Source organism: Gallus gallus, chromosome 1 (assembly GCF_016699485.2).
Source record: "Gallus gallus isolate bGalGal1 chromosome 1, bGalGal1.mat.broiler.GRCg7b, whole genome shotgun sequence".
Classification (NCBI taxonomy): domain Eukaryota; kingdom Metazoa; phylum Chordata; class Aves; order Galliformes; family Phasianidae; genus Gallus; species Gallus gallus.
This window is the reverse complement of record NC_052532.1, coordinates 89,353-109,172: the sequence shown is the minus strand read 5'-3', so window position 1 is coordinate 109,172 and position 19,820 is coordinate 89,353. Positions and strand designations below refer to the sequence as shown.

General features: G+C 64.0%; 3 protein-coding genes and 4 non-coding genes across 7 annotated transcripts; all 7 read left to right on the top strand.

Annotated features, from left to right (window-relative positions):
• The first annotated feature begins 1,644 nt into the window (after positions 1 to 1,644).
• On the top strand, positions 1,645 to 1,835 carry LOC121110880. Its single transcript, XR_005850421.1, has one exon. It is a non-coding gene; the product is annotated as a U2 spliceosomal RNA (small nuclear RNA).
• Positions 1,836 to 6,506: 4,671 nt separating this feature from the next.
• LOC121110879 lies at positions 6,507 to 6,697 on the top strand. The gene has a single exon (XR_005850420.1). It is a non-coding gene; the product is annotated as a U2 spliceosomal RNA (small nuclear RNA).
• On the top strand, positions 6,507 to 9,023 carry LOC121107383 (proline-rich protein 36-like). The gene has a single exon (XM_040651352.2). It carries the CDS (start codon positions 6,581 to 6,583, stop codon positions 8,426 to 8,428), a length of 1,848 nt encoding a protein of 615 aa, XP_040507286.1. The 5' UTR covers positions 6,507 to 6,580; the 3' UTR covers positions 8,429 to 9,023.
• A 2,339-nt stretch (positions 9,024 to 11,362) lies between these two features.
• Positions 11,363 to 11,553, top strand: LOC112531646. Its single transcript, XR_003073541.1, has one exon. It is a non-coding gene; the product is annotated as a U2 spliceosomal RNA (small nuclear RNA).
• On the top strand, positions 11,363 to 13,878 carry LOC121107381 (proline-rich protein 36-like). The gene has a single exon (XM_040651349.2). It carries the CDS (start codon positions 11,437 to 11,439, stop codon positions 13,282 to 13,284), a length of 1,848 nt encoding a protein of 615 aa, XP_040507283.1. The 5' UTR covers positions 11,363 to 11,436; the 3' UTR covers positions 13,285 to 13,878.
• Positions 13,879 to 16,212: 2,334 nt separating this feature from the next.
• Positions 16,213 to 16,403, top strand: LOC121110878. Its single transcript, XR_005850419.1, has one exon. It is a non-coding gene; the product is annotated as a U2 spliceosomal RNA (small nuclear RNA).
• Positions 16,213 to 18,728, top strand: LOC121107380 (proline-rich protein 36-like). Its single transcript, XM_040651343.2, has one exon. The coding sequence runs from the start codon at positions 16,287 to 16,289 to the stop codon at positions 18,132 to 18,134; it is 1,848 nt and encodes a 615-aa protein (XP_040507277.1). The 5' UTR covers positions 16,213 to 16,286; the 3' UTR covers positions 18,135 to 18,728.
• The last annotated feature ends 1,092 nt before the right edge of the window (positions 18,729 to 19,820 follow it).

The window sequence follows — 19,820 nt, the reverse complement described above, 5'->3', positions numbered from 1 at the left end:
ATTGTCCCCCTGTACTCAGCACTGGTGAGGCCGCACCTCGAGCGCTGTGCCCAGTTTTGGGCCCCTCGCTGTAAGAAAGACATGGAGGCCCGGGAGCGTGTCCAGGGGAGGGCAACACAGCTGGTGAGGGGTCTGGAGCGCGGGCCTTAGGAGGAGCGGCTGAGGGAGCTGGGATTGTCCAGTCTGGAGAAGAGGAGGCTCAGGGGAGACCTCATCGCTCTCTCTAACTACCTGAAGGGTGAGCTGGGGGTCGGCCTCTTCTCTCGCGTGACTAGTGCTAGGACGAGAGGGAATGGCCTCAAGCTGCGCCAGGGAAGGTTCAGGCTGGACGTTAGGAAATACTGCTTGTCTGAAAGGGTGGTCTGGCGCTGGAATGGGCCGCCCAGAGAGGGGGTGGAGTCACCGAGCCTGGAGGTGTCCAACGAGCGTTTGGACGCTGTGTTGAGGGACATGGCTGAGCGGGAACCATTGGTGAAGGGCGAACGAATGGCTGGACTGGATGATCCTGTGGGTCTTTTCCAGCCTTAGTGATTCTCTGATTCTCTGATTCGATGATCGAGTTGTCCTCCGCAGACTCCAGGACTCTCCGGTACCGTCTGCCACCCGCCGCGCCGCTCTCCCAGCAGACGTCCGGGTGGACGAAATCCCCCATCAGGACAAGAGCCCGCGAGCGCGACCCCTCCTGCAGCTGCAGCAAGAAGGCCTCGTCCACAGCCTCCCCAGAGCAGGCGGGCTGCAGCAGACCCCAACCACCAGATGCCCCTCACTGGACCCATCCTCGCTTTTCGCCCACGAGCTCTCGACCCGACCGCGGCTGTTCCTCAGACACAGCTCTTCGCGATCCATCCACTCCCTAACACAGAGGGCAACTCTGCCGCCCCCCTGCCCCGTCTGTCCCTTCTGCAAGGCCCGTAGTCCTCCGTCAGGGCATTCCAGCCGCGGGATTCATCCCGCCGTTCCTTCGGCACGTCCTCCCCCCTCCTTCCGTGCGGGTGCCAACCACCACCCGAGAGGACGGAGGAGAAACCTCCTGTGTGCTCTGATCCCTCCAGCGGTTTTCCCGGAGCCCTGAAGTCCCTTTTGATCGGCCGAGAGCTCCTTTTGCCGGCCTGTCCATTTCCAGAGCGGAAAGCTGGAAGAGGATTTGGAGGCCGGTGATGGTTTTGGCCCCTTCCAACGCAACCGCGCCACGATGCCACCAGTGCTGCCACCCTCCCAGGGCCGCCGGGTGCAGCTGGATGCATCGAGCGCCATTGCTCTGCCGGCCGCAACCCCTTCAGCTCATCGCCCCGCGCTGACAGAACGGCTCCCGACTGCGGGCCGTTCTGTCGCTGCTGCCGGAGCGGAGCTGCCGCGCCGTGGGAGGGAGGCGGCGGGTGAGGGGCGGGGCCATGCAAATCAGAGCCGCGGGGGCGGCCGGGAGCGCTCCGGCACGCTGCACCGGGGCCCGTTGGGGCCGGCACGGGGGCGGAGCGGGAGCGGGAGCGGGAGCGGGAGCGGGAGCGGGAGCGGGAGCGGGGCGGTGCGGGGCGGGGGGCGGCGCCGTGGCGGCGGGGCCGGGGTGGGTTTGGGCGCGGGGTGCGCGTCCGTGAGCTGTCGGGGGCGCGCGTGGGGGTGGGCGCTGTCCGGGAAGAGCGCGGGTTTATCGCTTCTCGGCCTTTTGGCTAAGATCAAGTGTAGTATCTGTTCTTATCAGTTTAATATCTGATACGTCCTCGATGAGAGGACTTTATATTAAACGGATTTTTGGGCGCGGGAGTTGGACCCGGAGCTTGCTCCCTCCGCTCCGCGCATCGTCCCGGTATGGCAGTACCTCCGGGCACGGTGCACCTCCCCCGGGAGGAATGTGGCGTGGTGAAAGGAGAGAAGGAAGGCGGGGCGGTGGGGTTGGGCGCGCGGGAGGAGGGTGGCGCTGTGTCCCGCGGGGGGGCGCAGTCGGCTTCGCGGCGCGGCGCGGCGCGGCGCGGCGCTGCGTTCGGTTGCGCTGAGCGCCGTCAGCGGAGCGCGGCCCTGCGCTGTGCGCGCCGCTCGGACCGCGGGGGAGGGGGCGTTGGCGGCGGCCGCAGCCGCTGATGGCGCCTCCCTCCGTCTCCCTGCCGGCCGCTCCTGTTCGAACGCAGCCCCGAGCGCAGGCGCACGCTGCCGCCTCGCGTCCAGCTTCTCGTCCACCAGGACCCCCCAGCTCCTTCTCCGCAGGGCTGCTCTCGAGGACATCTTCCCCCGGTCGGCGTCAGTGCCTGGGATCGCCCCGACCCAAACGCGGCACCCTGCGCTCGGCCTTCACGAACCTCATTGCGCTCACACGGGCCCCCGTCTCCAGCCTGTCCAGGTCCCTCTGGGTGAGAGGAATCGACTCCTCTCACTCCCACCTGCAGGCTCAGGGTCCCGGCGCGCACGGCAAGCCCGACCGTCGGTGAAGACTGAGGCAAAGCACTCACTGAGCACCTCAGCTTTTCCCACGTCTGAGGAAGCCAGCTCCCCGCTGCCTTCCATCAGAGGGGGAACGCTCTCCCTCGGCCCGTCTCCTCCCGCCTACGTCCCTGTACGTAGAACCCCTTCTGGTTGCCTTTCACATCCCGCGCCACGTTCAGCTCCGTCTGTGCCCTGGCTTTCCCGATCCTATCTCTACGCACGCGGACAACAGCCCTGTGTTCCTCCCAGGCTACACAACCCTGCTTCCGCTCCCGGTACGTTTCCCTCTGTTCCCTCAGCTTCAGCTGCAGGTCCTTGCTCAGCCATGCCGCCCGCCCGCCTCCTCTGCTCAGCTTCTTCTGCTGGGGGACGGAGAGCTCTTGTGCTCGCAGAAGGGTCACACAGAGTGGCCCGGGTTGGAAGGGACCTCAAGGATCGTGAAGCTCCAACCCCCCCACCGCAGGCAGAGGCCGCCAGCCTCCACATTTCATACCAGCCCAGGCTGCCCGGGGCCCCATCCAACCTGGCCTTGACCACCTCCAGGGGTGGACGGGGCACCCACAGCCTCCCTGGGCACCTGTTCCAGCACCTCTCCACTCTCACAGTAAAGAACTTCCCCGATATCCAACTTCAGTCTTCCCTCCTTCGACTTCAAACCGTTTCCTCTTGTCCTCCTGCTGCTACCCACCCTCGGAAAGAGTTGCCTCCCCTCCTGCTTGTAGGCTCCCCTTCGGTCCTGGAAGGCTGCAATGAGGTCACCCCGCAGCCTTCTCTTCTCCAGGCTGTGCAAGCCCAGCTCCCTCGGCCTGCCTTTGTAGGGGAGGTGCTCCAGCCCTCTGCCCATCTCCGTGGCCCTCCTCTGCCCTTAAAGAGCTGCCAGCTCTGTGCTGCTCCTATGCCCTTAAGGACAGTTTCCCCGGGGATCCCACCCAGCAGTTCCTCGAGCAGACAGAATTTCGCCCTCCTGAAGTTCAGGGTCCTGGCTCTGCTTTTTGCCAGGCCTGCATCCCTCCGGATCGCAAACTCCTCCGAGGCACGGTCACTGCAGCCCAGGCCGCCTCCAATCTTAACCTCTCTAACGCTCTCCTCTTCCTTGGCGAGCACCAGGCCCAGAGAGGCTTCGCCTCGGGTCGGCCCGTCTGTTACCTGGACCATTTGAACTCAGCCTGGCTGCTGGGGTCAAAGGGAACAAGAAACCCCTTTACAAGCATATCAGCAGTAAGAGGAGGGCCTGGGAGAATCTCCATTCTTTACTGGATGAGGCTGGGAATGTCACCACCGAGGACAAGGAAAAGGCAGACGTTCTGAACGCCTTCTTTACATGTGTCTTTAAAAGTCAGACCAGTTAACCTCAGGCTTCTCCACTCCCTGACCTGGCAGCCTTGGCTGGGGAGCTGACTAAACCCTCCACGACTCAGGAGGACACGGTCAGAGACCTGCTGCTCCAACTGGACCGCCCCAAGTCCATGGGGCCGGATGAGATTCACCCGAGAGTGCTGAGGGAACTGGCGGAGGCGATAGCCGAGCCGCTTTCCGTCGTCTATCAGCGCTCCTTGTTGACGGGTGAGGTCCCGGAAGACTGGAGGCTTGCCGGTGTGACTCCCATCTACCAGAAGGGCTGCAGGGAGGATCCGGGGAACTGCAGGCCTGTTAGCCTGACCTGGGTGCCGGGGAAGATTATGGAGCAGATGGTCTTGAGGGAGATCACGCGGCACGTGCGGGACAGCCGGGGGATCAGGCCTAGCCAGCACGGGTTCACGAAGGGCAGGTCCTGCTTGACCAACCTGACCAATCCTTCTACGATCGAGTGACCCGTCTGGTGGGTGAGGGAAGGGCTGTTGATGTAGTCTACCCAGACTTCAGCAAAGCCTTTGACGCTGTCTCCCACAGTATTCTCGTGCAGAAGCCGGCAGTCCGTGGCTTGGACAGGTACGCTCTCGGCTGGGTAAGGAAGCGGCTGGAGGGCCGGGCCCAGGAGGGTGGTGGTGAATGGAGTTCAATCCAGCTGGCGACCGGTCACGAGTGGTGTTCCCCAGGGGTCGGTGCTGGGGCCTGTCCCGTTTAATACCTTTCTCGATGAGCTGGATGAGGGCACTGAGTGCACCCTCAGTAAGTTTGCAGGTGACACCCAGCTGGCTGGAAGTGTCCATCTGCCTGAGGCTAGCGAGGCCCCGCAGAGGGATCTGGATAGGCTGGGTAGCTGGGCCGAAGCCAACGGGATGGGATTCAACAAGAGCAAATGCCGGCTCCTGCACTTTGGCCACAGTAACCCCAGGCGACGCTACAGGCTTGGGGCAGAGTGGCCGGAAGACTGTGGAGAGGAAATGGACCCGGGGGTGTCGATTGACGCTAGGCTGGACGTGAGCCAGCAGTGTGCCCAGGTGGCCAAGAAGGCCAACGGCATCCTGGCTCGTATCAGAAACAGCGCGGCCAGCAGGAGCAGGGAAGTGATTGTCCCCCTGTACTCAGCACTGGTGAGGCCGCACCTCGAGCGCTGTGCCCAGTTTTGGGCCCCTCGCTGTAAGAAAGACATGGAGGCCCGGGAGCGTGTCCAGGGGAGGGCAACACAGCTGGTGAGGGGTCTGGAGCGCGGGCCTTAGGAGGAGCGGCTGAGGGAGCTGGGATTGTCCAGTCTGGAGAAGAGGAGGCTCAGGGGAGACCTCATCGCTCTCTCTAACTACCTGAAGGGTGAGCTGGGGGTCGGCCTCTTCTCTCGCGTGACTAGTGCTAGGACGAGAGGGAATGGCCTCAAGCTGCGCCAGGGAAGGTTCAGGCTGGACGTTAGGAAATACTGCTTGTCTGAAAGGGTGGTCTGGCGCTGGAATGGGCCGCCCAGAGAGGGGGTGGAGTCACCGAGCCTGGAGGTGTCCAACGAGCGTTTGGACGCTGTGTTGAGGGACATGGCTGAGCGGGAACCATTGGTGAAGGGCGAACGAATGGCTGGACTGGATGATCCTGTGGGTCTTTTCCAGCCTTAGTGATTCTCTGATTCTCTGATTCGATGATCGAGTTGTCCTCCGCAGACTCCAGGACTCTCCGGTACCGTCTGCCACCCGCCGCGCCGCTCTCCCAGCAGACGTCCGGGTGGACGAAATCCCCCATCAGGACAAGAGCCCGCGAGCGCGACCCCTCCTGCAGCTGCAGCAAGAAGGCCTCGTCCACAGCCTCCCCAGAGCAGGCGGGCTGCAGCAGACCCCAACCACCAGATGCCCCTCACTGGACCCATCCTCGCTTTTCGCCCACGAGCTCTCGACCCGACCGCGGCTGTTCCTCAGACACAGCTCTTCGCGATCCATCCACTCCCTAACACAGAGGGCAACTCTGCCGCCCCCCTGCCCCGTCTGTCCCTTCTGCAAGGCCCGTAGTCCTCCGTCAGGGCATTCCAGCCGCGGGATTCATCCCGCCGTTCCTTCGGCACGTCCTCCCCCCTCCTTCCGTGCGGGTGCCAACCACCACCCGAGAGGACGGAGGAGAAACCTCCTGTGTGCTCTGATCCCTCCAGCGGTTTTCCCGGAGCCCTGAAGTCCCTTTTGATCGGCCGAGAGCTCCTTTTGCCGGCCTGTCCATTTCCAGAGCGGAAAGCTGGAAGAGGATTTGGAGGCCGGTGATGGTTTTGGCCCCTTCCAACGCAACCGCGCCACGATGCCACCAGTGCTGCCACCCTCCCAGGGCCGCCGGGTGCAGCTGGATGCATCGAGCGCCATTGCTCTGCCGGCCGCAACCCCTTCAGCTCATCGCCCCGCGCTGACAGAACGGCTCCCGACTGCGGGCCGTTCTGTCGCTGCTGCCGGAGCGGAGCTGCCGCGCCGTGGGAGGGAGGCGGCGGGTGAGGGGCGGGGCCATGCAAATCAGAGCCGCGGGGGCGGCCGGGAGCGCTCCGGCACGCTGCACCGGGGCCCGTTGGGGCCGGCACGGGGGCGGAGCGGGAGCGGGAGCGGGAGCGGGAGCGGGAGCGGGAGCGGGAGCGGGGCGGTGCGGGGCGGGGGGCGGCGCCGTGGCGGCGGGGCCGGGGTGGGTTTGGGCGCGGGGTGCGCGTCCGTGAGCTGTCGGGGGCGCGCGTGGGGGTGGGCGCTGTCCGGGAAGAGCGCGGGTTTATCGCTTCTCGGCCTTTTGGCTAAGATCAAGTGTAGTATCTGTTCTTATCAGTTTAATATCTGATACGTCCTCGATGAGAGGACTTTATATTAAACGGATTTTTGGGCGCGGGAGTTGGACCCGGAGCTTGCTCCCTCCGCTCCGCGCATCGTCCCGGTATGGCAGTACCTCCGGGCACGGTGCACCTCCCCCGGGAGGAATGTGGCGTGGTGAAAGGAGAGAAGGAAGGCGGGGCGGTGGGGTTGGGCGCGCGGGAGGAGGGTGGCGCTGTGTCCCGCGGGGGGGCGCAGTCGGCTTCGCGGCGCGGCGCGGCGCGGCGCTGCGTTCGGTTGCGCTGAGCGCCGTCAGCGGAGCGCGGCCCTGCGCTGTGCGCGCCGCTCGGACCGCGGGGGAGGGGGCGTTGGCGGCGGCCGCAGCCGCTGATGGCGCCTCCCTCCGTCTCCCTGCCGGCCGCTCCTGTTCGAACGCAGCCCCGAGCGCAGGCGCACGCTGCCGCCTCGCGTCCAGCTTCTCGTCCACCAGGACCCCCCAGCTCCTTCTCCGCAGGGCTGCTCTCGAGGACATCTTCCCCCGGTCGGCGTCAGTGCCTGGGATCGCCCCGACCCAAACGCGGCACCCTGCGCTCGGCCTTCACGAACCTCATTGCGCTCACACGGGCCCCCGTCTCCAGCCTGTCCAGGTCCCTCTGGGTGAGAGGAATCGACTCCTCTCACTCCCACCTGCAGGCTCAGGGTCCCGGCGCGCACGGCAAGCCCGACCGTCGGTGAAGACTGAGGCAAAGCACTCACTGAGCACCTCAGCTTTTCCCACGTCTGAGGAAGCCAGCTCCCCGCTGCCTTCCATCAGAGGGGGAACGCTCTCCCTCGGCCCGTCTCCTCCCGCCTACGTCCCTGTACGTAGAACCCCTTCTGGTTGCCTTTCACATCCCGCGCCACGTTCAGCTCCGTCTGTGCCCTGGCTTTCCCGATCCTATCTCTACGCACGCGGACAACAGCCCTGTGTTCCTCCCAGGCTACACAACCCTGCTTCCGCTCCCGGTACGTTTCCCTCTGTTCCCTCAGCTTCAGCTGCAGGTCCTTGCTCAGCCATGCCGCCCGCCCGCCTCCTCTGCTCAGCTTCTTCTGCTGGGGGACGGAGAGCTCTTGTGCTCGCAGAAGGGTCACACAGAGTGGCCCGGGTTGGAAGGGACCTCAAGGATCGTGAAGCTCCAACCCCCCCACCGCAGGCAGAGGCCGCCAGCCTCCACATTTCATACCAGCCCAGGCTGCCCGGGGCCCCATCCAACCTGGCCTTGACCACCTCCAGGGGTGGACGGGGCACCCACAGCCTCCCTGGGCACCTGTTCCAGCACCTCTCCACTCTCACAGTAAAGAACTTCCCCGATATCCAACTTCAGTCTTCCCTCCTTCGACTTCAAACCGTTTCCTCTTGTCCTCCTGCTGCTACCCACCCTCGGAAAGAGTTGCCTCCCCTCCTGCTTGTAGGCTCCCCTTCGGTCCTGGAAGGCTGCAATGAGGTCACCCCGCAGCCTTCTCTTCTCCAGGCTGTGCAAGCCCAGCTCCCTCGGCCTGCCTTTGTAGGGGAGGTGCTCCAGCCCTCTGCCCATCTCCGTGGCCCTCCTCTGCCCTTAAAGAGCTGCCAGCTCTGTGCTGCTCCTATGCCCTTAAGGACAGTTTCCCCGGGGATCCCACCCAGCAGTTCCTCGAGCAGACAGAATTTCGCCCTCCTGAAGTTCAGGGTCCTGGCTCTGCTTTTTGCCAGGCCTGCATCCCTCCGGATCGCAAACTCCTCCGAGGCACGGTCACTGCAGCCCAGGCCGCCTCCAATCTTAACCTCTCTAACGCTCTCCTCTTCCTTGGCGAGCACCAGGCCCAGAGAGGCTTCGCCTCGGGTCGGCCCGTCTGTTACCTGGACCATTTGAACTCAGCCTGGCTGCTGGGGTCAAAGGGAACAAGAAACCCCTTTACAAGCATATCAGCAGTAAGAGGAGGGCCTGGGAGAATCTCCATTCTTTACTGGATGAGGCTGGGAATGTCACCACCGAGGACAAGGAAAAGGCAGACGTTCTGAACGCCTTCTTTACATGTGTCTTTAAAAGTCAGACCAGTTAACCTCAGGCTTCTCCACTCCCTGACCTGGCAGCCTTGGCTGGGGAGCTGACTAAACCCTCCACGACTCAGGAGGACACGGTCAGAGACCTGCTGCTCCAACTGGACCGCCCCAAGTCCATGGGGCCGGATGAGATTCACCCGAGAGTGCTGAGGGAACTGGCGGAGGCGATAGCCGAGCCGCTTTCCGTCGTCTATCAGCGCTCCTTGTTGACGGGTGAGGTCCCGGAAGACTGGAGGCTTGCCGGTGTGACTCCCATCTACCAGAAGGGCTGCAGGGAGGATCCGGGGAACTGCAGGCCTGTTAGCCTGACCTGGGTGCCGGGGAAGATTATGGAGCAGATGGTCTTGAGGGAGATCACGCGGCACGTGCGGGACAGCCGGGGGATCAGGCCTAGCCAGCACGGGTTCACGAAGGGCAGGTCCTGCTTGACCAACCTGACCAATCCTTCTACGATCGAGTGACCCGTCTGGTGGGTGAGGGAAGGGCTGTTGATGTAGTCTACCCAGACTTCAGCAAAGCCTTTGACGCTGTCTCCCACAGTATTCTCGTGCAGAAGCCGGCAGTCCGTGGCTTGGACAGGTACGCTCTCGGCTGGGTAAGGAAGCGGCTGGAGGGCCGGGCCCGGAGGGTGGTGGTGAATGGAGTTCAATCCAGCTGGCGACCGGTCACGAGTGGTGTTCCCCAGGGGTCGGTGCTGGGGCCTGTCCCGTTTAATACCTTTCTCGATGAGCTGGATGAGGGCACTGAGTGCACCCTCAGTAAGTTTGCAGGTGACACCCAGCTGGCTGGAAGTGTCCATCTGCCTGAGGCTAGCGAGGCCCCGCAGAGGGATCTGGATAGGCTGGGTAGCTGGGCCGAAGCCAACGGGATGGGATTCAACAAGAGCAAATGCCGGCTCCTGCACTTTGGCCACAGTAACCCCAGGCGACGCTACAGGCTTGGGGCAGAGTGGCCGGAAGACTGTGGAGAGGAAATGGACCCGGGGGTGTCGATTGACGCTAGGCTGGACGTGAGCCAGCAGTGTGCCCAGGTGGCCAAGAAGGCCAACGGCATCCTGGCTCGTATCAGAAACAGCGCGGCCAGCAGGAGCAGGGAAGTGATTGTCCCCCTGTACTCAGCACTGGTGAGGCCGCACCTCGAGCGCTGTGCCCAGTTTTGGGCCCCTCGCTGTAAGAAAGACATGGAGGCCCGGGAGCGTGTCCAGGGGAGGGCAACACAGCTGGTGAGGGGTCTGGAGCGCGGGCCTTAGGAGGAGCGGCTGAGGGAGCTGGGATTGTCCAGTCTGGAGAAGAGGAGGCTCAGGGGAGACCTCATCGCTCTCTCTAACTACCTGAAGGGTGAGCTGGGGGTCGGCCTCTTCTCTCGCGTGACTAGTGCTAGGACGAGAGGGAATGGCCTCAAGCTGCGCCAGGGAAGGTTCAGGCTGGACGTTAGGAAATACTGCTTGTCTGAAAGGGTGGTCTGGCGCTGGAATGGGCCGCCCAGAGAGGGGGTGGAGTCACCGAGCCTGGAGGTGTCCAACGAGCGTTTGGACGCTGTGTTGAGGGACATGGCTGAGCGGGAACCATTGGTGAAGGGCGAACGAATGGCTGGACTGGATGATCCTGTGGGTCTTTTCCAGCCTTAGTGATTCTCTGATTCTCTGATTCGATGATCGAGTTGTCCTCCGCAGACTCCAGGACTCTCCGGTACCGTCTGCCACCCGCCGCGCCGCTCTCCCAGCAGACGTCCGGGTGGACGAAATCCCCCATCAGGACAAGAGCCCGCGAGCGCGACCCCTCCTGCAGCTGCAGCAAGAAGGCCTCGTCCACAGCCTCCCCAGAGCAGGCGGGCTGCAGCAGACCCCAACCACCAGATGCCCCTCACTGGACCCATCCTCGCTTTTCGCCCACGAGCTCTCGACCCGACCGCGGCTGTTCCTCAGACACAGCTCTTCGCGATCCATCCACTCCCTAACACAGAGGGCAACTCTGCCGCCCCCCTGCCCCGTCTGTCCCTTCTGCAAGGCCCGTAGTCCTCCGTCAGGGCATTCCAGCCGCGGGATTCATCCCGCCGTTCCTTCGGCACGTCCTCCCCCCTCCTTCCGTGCGGGTGCCAACCACCACCCGAGAGGACGGAGGAGAAACCTCCTGTGTGCTCTGATCCCTCCAGCGGTTTTCCCGGAGCCCTGAAGTCCCTTTTGATCGGCCGAGAGCTCCTTTTGCCGGCCTGTCCATTTCCAGAGCGGAAAGCTGGAAGAGGATTTGGAGGCCGGTGATGGTTTTGGCCCCTTCCAACGCAACCGCGCCACGATGCCACCAGTGCTGCCACCCTCCCAGGGCCGCCGGGTGCAGCTGGATGCATCGAGCGCCATTGCTCTGCCGGCCGCAACCCCTTCAGCTCATCGCCCCGCGCTGACAGAACGGCTCCCGACTGCGGGCCGTTCTGTCGCTGCTGCCGGAGCGGAGCTGCCGCGCCGTGGGAGGGAGGCGGCGGGTGAGGGGCGGGGCCATGCAAATCAGAGCCGCGGGGGCGGCCGGGAGCGCTCCGGCACGCTGCACCGGGGCCCGTTGGGGCCGGCACGGGGGCGGAGCGGGAGCGGGAGCGGGAGCGGGAGCGGGAGCGGGAGCGGGAGCGGGGCGGTGCGGGGCGGGGGGCGGCGCCGTGGCGGCGGGGCCGGGGTGGGTTTGGGCGCGGGGTGCGCGTCCGTGAGCTGTCGGGGGCGCGCGTGGGGGTGGGCGCTGTCCGGGAAGAGCGCGGGTTTATCGCTTCTCGGCCTTTTGGCTAAGATCAAGTGTAGTATCTGTTCTTATCAGTTTAATATCTGATACGTCCTCGATGAGAGGACTTTATATTAAACGGATTTTTGGGCGCGGGAGTTGGACCCGGAGCTTGCTCCCTCCGCTCCGCGCATCGTCCCGGTATGGCAGTACCTCCGGGCACGGTGCACCTCCCCCGGGAGGAATGTGGCGTGGTGAAAGGAGAGAAGGAAGGCGGGGCGGTGGGGTTGGGCGCGCGGGAGGAGGGTGGCGCTGTGTCCCGCGGGGGGGCGCAGTCGGCTTCGCGGCGCGGCGCGGCGCGGCGCTGCGTTCGGTTGCGCTGAGCGCCGTCAGCGGAGCGCGGCCCTGCGCTGTGCGCGCCGCTCGGACCGCGGGGGAGGGGGCGTTGGCGGCGGCCGCAGCCGCTGATGGCGCCTCCCTCCGTCTCCCTGCCGGCCGCTCCTGTTCGAACGCAGCCCCGAGCGCAGGCGCACGCTGCCGCCTCGCGTCCAGCTTCTCGTCCACCAGGACCCCCCAGCTCCTTCTCCGCAGGGCTGCTCTCGAGGACATCTTCCCCCGGTCGGCGTCAGTGCCTGGGATCGCCCCGACCCAAACGCGGCACCCTGCGCTCGGCCTTCACGAACCTCATTGCGCTCACACGGGCCCCCGTCTCCAGCCTGTCCAGGTCCCTCTGGGTGAGAGGAATCGACTCCTCTCACTCCCACCTGCAGGCTCAGGGTCCCGGCGCGCACGGCAAGCCCGACCGTCGGTGAAGACTGAGGCAAAGCACTCACTGAGCACCTCAGCTTTTCCCACGTCTGAGGAAGCCAGCTCCCCGCTGCCTTCCATCAGAGGGGGAACGCTCTCCCTCGGCCCGTCTCCTCCCGCCTACGTCCCTGTACGTAGAACCCCTTCTGGTTGCCTTTCACATCCCGCGCCACGTTCAGCTCCGTCTGTGCCCTGGCTTTCCCGATCCTATCTCTACGCACGCGGACAACAGCCCTGTGTTCCTCCCAGGCTACACAACCCTGCTTCCGCTCCCGGTACGTTTCCCTCTGTTCCCTCAGCTTCAGCTGCAGGTCCTTGCTCAGCCATGCCGCCCGCCCGCCTCCTCTGCTCAGCTTCTTCTGCTGGGGGACGGAGAGCTCTTGTGCTCGCAGAAGGGTCACACAGAGTGGCCCGGGTTGGAAGGGACCTCAAGGATCGTGAAGCTCCAACCCCCCCACCGCAGGCAGAGGCCGCCAGCCTCCACATTTCATACCAGCCCAGGCTGCCCGGGGCCCCATCCAACCTGGCCTTGACCACCTCCAGGGGTGGACGGGGCACCCACAGCCTCCCTGGGCACCTGTTCCAGCACCTCTCCACTCTCACAGTAAAGAACTTCCCCGATATCCAACTTCAGTCTTCCCTCCTTCGACTTCAAACCGTTTCCTCTTGTCCTCCTGCTGCTACCCACCCTCGGAAAGAGTTGCCTCCCCTCCTGCTTGTAGGCTCCCCTTCGGTCCTGGAAGGCTGCAATGAGGTCACCCCGCAGCCTTCTCTTCTCCAGGCTGTGCAAGCCCAGCTCCCTCGGCCTGCCTTTGTAGGGGAGGTGCTCCAGCCCTCTGCCCATCTCCGTGGCCCTCCTCTGCCCTTAAAGAGCTGCCAGCTCTGTGCTGCTCCTATGCCCTTAAGGACAGTTTCCCCGGGGATCCCACCCAGCAGTTCCTCGAGCAGACAGAATTTCGCCCTCCTGAAGTTCAGGGTCCTGGCTCTGCTTTTTGCCAGGCCTGCATCCCTCCGGATCGCAAACTCCTCCGAGGCACGGTCACTGCAGCCCAGGCCGCCTCCAATCTTAACCTCTCTAACGCTCTCCTCTTCCTTGGCGAGCACCAGGCCCAGAGAGGCTTCGCCTCGGGTCGGCCCGTCTGTTACCTGGACCATTTGAACTCAGCCTGGCTGCTGGGGTCAAAGGGAACAAGAAACCCCTTTACAAGCATATCAGCAGTAAGAGGAGGGCCTGGGAGAATCTCCATTCTTTACTGGATGAGGCTGGGAATGTCACCACCGAGGACAAGGAAAAGGCAGACGTTCTGAACGCCTTCTTTACATGTGTCTTTAAAAGTCAGACCAGTTAACCTCAGGCTTCTCCACTCCCTGACCTGGCAGCCTTGGCTGGGGAGCTGACTAAACCCTCCACGACTCAGGAGGACACGGTCAGAGACCTGCTGCTCCAACTGGACCGCCCCAAGTCCATGGGGCCGGATGAGATTCACCCGAGAGTGCTGAGGGAACTGGCGGAGGCGATAGCCGAGCCGCTTTCCGTCGTCTATCAGCGCTCCTTGTTGACGGGTGAGGTCCCGGAAGACTGGAGGCTTGCCGGTGTGACTCCCATCTACCAGAAGGGCTGCAGGGAGGATCCGGGGAACTGCAGGCCTGTTAGCCTGACCTGGGTGCCGGGGAAGATTATGGAGCAGATGGTCTTGAGGGAGATCACGCGGCACGTGCGGGACAGCCGGGGGATCAGGCCTAGCCAGCACGGGTTCACGAAGGGCAGGTCCTGCTTGACCAACCTGACCAATCCTTCTACGATCGAGTGACCCGTCTGGTGGGTGAGGGAAGGGCTGTTGATGTAGTCTACCCAGACTTCAGCAAAGCCTTTGACGCTGTCTCCCACAGTATTCTCGTGCAGAAGCCGGCAGTCCGTGGCTTGGACAGGTACGCTCTCGGCTGGGTAAGGAAGCGGCTGGAGGGCCGGGCCCAGAGGGTGGTGGTGAATGGAGTTCAATCCAGCTGGCGACCGGTCACGAGTGGTGTTCCCCAGGGGTCGGTGCTGGGGCCTGTCCCGTTTAATACCTTTCTCGATGAGCTGGATGAGGGCACTGAGTGCACCCTCAGTAAGTTTGCAGGTGACACCCAGCTGGCTGGAAGTGTCCATCTGCCTGAGGCTAGCGAGGCCCCGCAGAGGGATCTGGATAGGCTGGGTAGCTGGGCCGAAGCCAACGGGATGGGATTCAACAAGAGCAAATGCCGGCTCCTGCACTTTGGCCACAGTAACCCCAGGCGACGCTACAGGCTTGGGGCAGAGTGGCCGGAAGACTGTGGAGAGGAAATGGACCCGGGGGTGTCGATTGACGCTAGGCTGGACGTGAGCCAGCAGTGTGCCCAGGTGGCCAAGAAGGCCAACGGCATCCTGGCTCGTATCAGAAACAGCGCGGCCAGCAGGAGCAGGGAAGTGATTGTCCCCCTGTACTCAGCACTGGTGAGGCCGCACCTCGAGCGCTGTGCCCAGTTTTGGGCCCCTCGCTGTAAGAAAGACATGGAGGCCCGGGAGCGTGTCCAGGGGAGGGCAACACAGCTGGTGAGGGGTCTGGAGCGCGGGCCTTAGGAGGAGCGGCTGAGGGAGCTGGGATTGTCCAGTCTGGAGAAGAGGAGGCTCAGGGGAGACCTCATCGCTCTCTCTAACTACCTGAAGGGTGAGCTGGGGGTCGGCCTCTTCTCTCGCGTGACTAGTGCTAGGACGAGAGGGAATGGCCTCAAGCTGCGCCAGGGAAGGTTCAGGCTGGACGTTAGGAAATACTGCTTGTCTGAAAGGGTGGTCTGGCGCTGGAATGGGCCGCCCAGAGAGGGGGTGGAGTCACCGAGCCTGGAGGTGTCCAACGAGCGTTTGGACGCTGTGTTGAGGGACATGGCTGAGCGGGAACCATTGGTGAAGGGCGAACGAATGGCTGGACTGGATGATCCTGTGGGTCTTTTCCAGCCTTAGTGATTCTCTGATTCTCTGATTCGATGATCGAGTTGTCCTCCGCAGACTCCAGGACTCTCCGGTACCGTCTGCCACCCGCCGCGCCGCTCTCCCAGCAGACGTCCGGGTGGACGAAATCCCCCATCAGGACAAGAGCCCGCGAGCGCGACCCCTCCTGCAGCTGCAGCAAGAAGGCCTCGTCCACAGCCTCCCCAGAGCAGGCGGGCTGCAGCAGACCCCAACCACCAGATGCCCCTCACTGGACCCATCCTCGCTTTTCGCCCACGAGCTCTCGACCCGACCGCGGCTGTTCCTCAGACACAGCTCTTCGCGATCCATCCACTCCCTAACACAGAGGGCAACTCTGCCGCCCCCCTGCCCCGTCTGTCCCTTCTGCAAGGCCCGTAGTCCTCCGTCAGGGCATTCCAGCCGCGGGATTCATCCCGCCGTTCCTTCGGCACGTCCTCCCCCCTCCTTCCGTGCGGGTGCCAACCACCACCCGAGAGGACGGAGGAGAAACCTCCTGTGTGCTCTGATCCCTCCAGCGGTTTTCCCGGAGCCCTGAAGTCCCTTTTGATCGGCCGAGAGCTCCTTTTGCCGGCCTGTCCATTTCCAGAGCGGAAAGCTGGAAGAGGATTTGGAGGCCGGTGATGGTTTTGGCCCCTTCCAACGCAACCGCGCCACGATGCCACCAGTGCTGCCACCCTCCCAGGGCCGCCGGGTGCAGCTGGATGCATCGAGCGCCATTGCTCTGCCGGCCGCAACCCCTTCAGCTCATCGCCCCGCGCTGACAGAACGGCTCCCGACTGCGGGCCGTTCTGTCGCTGCTGCCGGAGCGGAGCTGCCGCGCCGTGGGAGGGAGGCGGCGGGTGAGGGGCGGGGCCATGCAAATCAGAGCCGCGGGGGCGGCCGGGAGCGCTCCGGCACGCTGCACCGGGGCCCGTTGGGGCCGGCACGGGGGCGGAGCGGGAGCGGGAGCGGGAGCGGGAGCGGGAGCGGGAGCGGGGCGGTGCGGGGCGGGGGGCGGCGCCGTGGCGGCGGGGCCGGGGTGGGTTTGGGCGCGGGGTGCGCGTCCGTGAGCTGTCGGGGGCGCGCGTGGGGGTGGGCGCTGTCCGGGAAGAGCGCGGGTTTATCGCTTCTCGGCCTTTTGGCTAAGATCAAGTGTAGTATCTGTTCTTATCAGTTTAATATCTGATACGTCCTCGATGAGAGGACTTTATATTAAACGGATTTTTGGGCGCGGGAGTTGGACCCGGAGCTTGCTCCCTCCGCTCCGCGCATCGTCCCGGTATGGCAGTACCTCCGGGCACGGTGCACCTCCCCCGGGAGGAATGTGGCGTGGTGAAAGGAGAGAAGGAAGGCGGGGCGGTGGGGTTGGGCGCGCGGGAGGAGGGTGGCGCTGTGTCCCGCGGGGGGGCGCAGTCGGCTTCGCGGCGCGGCGCGGCGCGGCGCTGCGTTCGGTTGCGCTGAGCGCCGTCAGCGGAGCGCGGCCCTGCGCTGTGCGCGCCGCTCGGACCGCGGGGGAGGGGGCGTTGGCGGCGGCCGCAGCCGCTGATGGCGCCTCCCTCCGTCTCCCTGCCGGCCGCTCCTGTTCGAACGCAGCCCCGAGCGCAGGCGCACGCTGCCGCCTCGCGTCCAGCTTCTCGTCCACCAGGACCCCCCAGCTCCTTCTCCGCAGGGCTGCTCTCGAGGACATCTTCCCCCGGTCGGCGTCAGTGCCTGGGATCGCCCCGACCCAAACGCGGCACCCTGCGCTCGGCCTTCACGAACCTCATTGCGCTCACACGGGCCCCCGTCTCCAGCCTGTCCAGGTCCCTCTGGGTGAGAGGAATCGACTCCTCTCACTCCCACCTGCAGGCTCAGGGTCCCGGCGCGCACGGCAAGCCCGACCGTCGGTGAAGACTGAGGCAAAGCACTCACTGAGCACCTCAGCTTTTCCCACGTCTGAGGAAGCCAGCTCCCCGCTGCCTTCCATCAGAGGGGGAACGCTCTCCCTCGGCCCGTCTCCTCCCGCCTACGTCCCTGTACGTAGAACCCCTTCTGGTTGCCTTTCACATCCCGCGCCACGTTCAGCTCCGTCTGTGCCCTGGCTTTCCCGATCCTATCTCTACGCACGCGGACAACAGCCCTGTGTTCCTCCCAGGCTACACAACCCTGCTTCCGCTCCCGGTACGTTTCCCTCTGTTCCCTCAGCTTCAGCTGCAGGTCCTTGCTCAGCCATGCCGCCCGCCCGCCTCCTCTGCTCAGCTTCTTCTGCTGGGGGACGGAGAGCTCTTGTGCTCGCAGAAGGGTCACACAGAGTGGCCCGGGTTGGAAGGGACCTCAAGGATCGTGAAGCTCCAACCCCCCCACCGCAGGCAGAGGCCGCCAGCCTCCACATTTCATACCAGCCCAGGCTGCCCGGGGCCCCATCCAACCTGGCCTTGACCACCTCCAGGGGTGGACGGGGCACCCACAGCCTCCCTGGGCACCTGTTCCAGCACCTCTCCACTCTCACAGTAAAGAACTTCCCCGATATCCAACTTCAGTCTTCCCTCCTTCGACTTCAAACCGTTTCCTCTTGTCCTCCTGCTGCTACCCACCCTCGGAAAGAGTTGCCTCCCCTCCTGCTTGTAGGCTCCCCTTCGGTCCTGGAAGGCTGCAATGAGGTCACCCCGCAGCCTTCTCTTCTCCAGGCTGTGCAAGCCCAGCTCCCTCGGCCTGCCTTTGTAGGGGAGGTGCTCCAGCCCTCTGCCCATCTCCGTGGCCCTCCTCTGCCCTTAAAGAGCTGCCAGCTCTGTGCTGCTCCTATGCCCTTAAGGACAGTTTCCCCGGGGATCCCACCCAGCAGTTCCTCGAGCAGACAGAATTTCGCCCTCCTGAAGTTCAGGGTCCTGGCTCTGCTTTTTGCCAGGCCTGCATCCCTCCGGATCGCAAACTCCTCCGAGGCACGGTCACTGCAGCCCAGGCCGCCTCCAATCTTAACCTCTCTAACGCTCTCCTCTTCCTTGGCGAGCACCAGGCCCAGAGAGGCTTCGCCTCGGGTCGGCCCGTCTGTTACCTGGACCATTTGAACTCAGCCTGGCTGCTGGGGTCAAAGGGAACAAGAAACCCCTTTACAAGCATATCAGCAGTAAGAGGAGGGCCTGGGAGAATCTCCATTCTTTACTGGATGAGGCTGGGAATGTCACCACCGAGGACAAGGAAAAGGCAGACGTTCTGAACGCCTTCTTTACATGTGTCTTTAAAAGTCAGACCAGTTAACCTCAGGCTTCTCCACTCCCTGACCTGGCAGCCTTGGCTGGGGAGCTGACTAAACCCTCCACGACTCAGGAGGACACGGTCAGAGACCTGCTGCTCCAACTGGACCGCCCCAAGTCCATGGGGCCGGATGAGATTCACCCGAGAGTGCTGAGGGAACTGGCGGAGGCGATAGCCGAGCCGCTTTCCGTCGTCTATCAGCGCTCCTTGTTGACGGGTGAGGTCCCGGAAGACTGGAGGCTTGCCGGTGTGACTCCCATCTACCAGAAGGGCTGCAGGGAGGATCCGGGGAACTGCAGGCCTGTTAGCCTGACCTGGGTGCCGGGGAAGATTATGGAGCAGATGGTCTTGAGGGAGATCACGCGGCACGTGCGGGACAGCCGGGGGATCAGGCCTAGCCAGCACGGGTTCACGAAGGGCAGGTCCTGCTTGACCAACCTGACCAATCCTTCTACGATCGAGTGACCCGTCTGGTGGGTGAGGGAAGGGCTGTTGATGTAGTCTACCCAGACTTCAGCAAAGCCTTTGACGCTGTCTCCCACAGTATTCTCGTGCAGAAGCCGGCAGTCCGTGGCTTGGACAGGTACGCTCTCGGCTGGGTAAGGAAGCGGCTGGAGGGCCGGGCCCGGAGGGTGGTGGTGAATGGAGTTCAATCCAGCTGGCGACCGGTCACGAGTGGTGTTCCCCAGGGGTCGGTGCTGGGGCCTGTCCCGTTTAATACCTTTCTCGATGAGCTGGATGAGGGCACTGAGTGCACCCTCAGTAAGTTTGCAGGTGACACCCAGCTGGCTGGAAGTGTCCATCTGCCTGAGGCTAGCGAGGCCCCGCAGAGGGATCTGGATAGGCTGGGTAGCTGGGCCGAAGCCAACGGGATGGGATTCAACAAGAGCAAATGCCGGCTCCTGCACTTTGGCCACAGTAACCCCAGGCGACGCTACAGGCTTGGGGCAGAGTGGCCGGAAGACTGTGGAGAGGAAATGGACCCGGGGGTGTCGATTGACGCTAGGCTGGACGTGAGCCAGCAGTGTGCCCAGGTGGCCAAGAAGGCCAACGGCATCCTGGCTCGTATCAGAAACAGCGCGGCCAGCAGGAGCAGGGAAGTGATTGTCCCCCTGTACTCAGCACTGGTGAGGCCGCACCTCGAGCGCTGTGCCCAGTTTTGGGCCCCTCGCTGTAAGAAAGACATGGAGGCCCGGGAGCGTGTCCAGGGGAGGGCAACACAGCTGGTGAGGGGTCTGGAGCGCGGGCCTTAGGAGGAGCGGCTGAGGGAGCTGGGATTGTCCAGTCTGGAGAAGAGGAGGCTCAGGGGAGACCTCATCGCTCTCTCTAACTACCTGAAGGGTGAGCTGGGGGTCGGCCTCTTCTCTCGCGTGACTAGTGCTAGGACGAGAGGGAATGGCCTCAAGCTGCGCCAGGGAAGGTTCAGGCTGGACGTTAGGAAATACTGCTTGTCTGAAAGGGTGGTCTGGCGCTGGAATGGGCCGCCCAGAGAGGGGGTG

Excerpts from the sequence above, each read along its gene's own strand:
- LOC121107381 (XM_040651349.2), top strand. The coding sequence starts at position 11,437 with ATGAGAGGACTTTATATTAAACGGATTTTTGGGCGCGGGAGTTGGACC.
- LOC121107383 (XM_040651352.2), top strand. The coding sequence starts at position 6,581 with ATGAGAGGACTTTATATTAAACGGATTTTTGGGCGCGGGAGTTGGACC.
- LOC121107380 (XM_040651343.2), top strand. The coding sequence starts at position 16,287 with ATGAGAGGACTTTATATTAAACGGATTTTTGGGCGCGGGAGTTGGACC.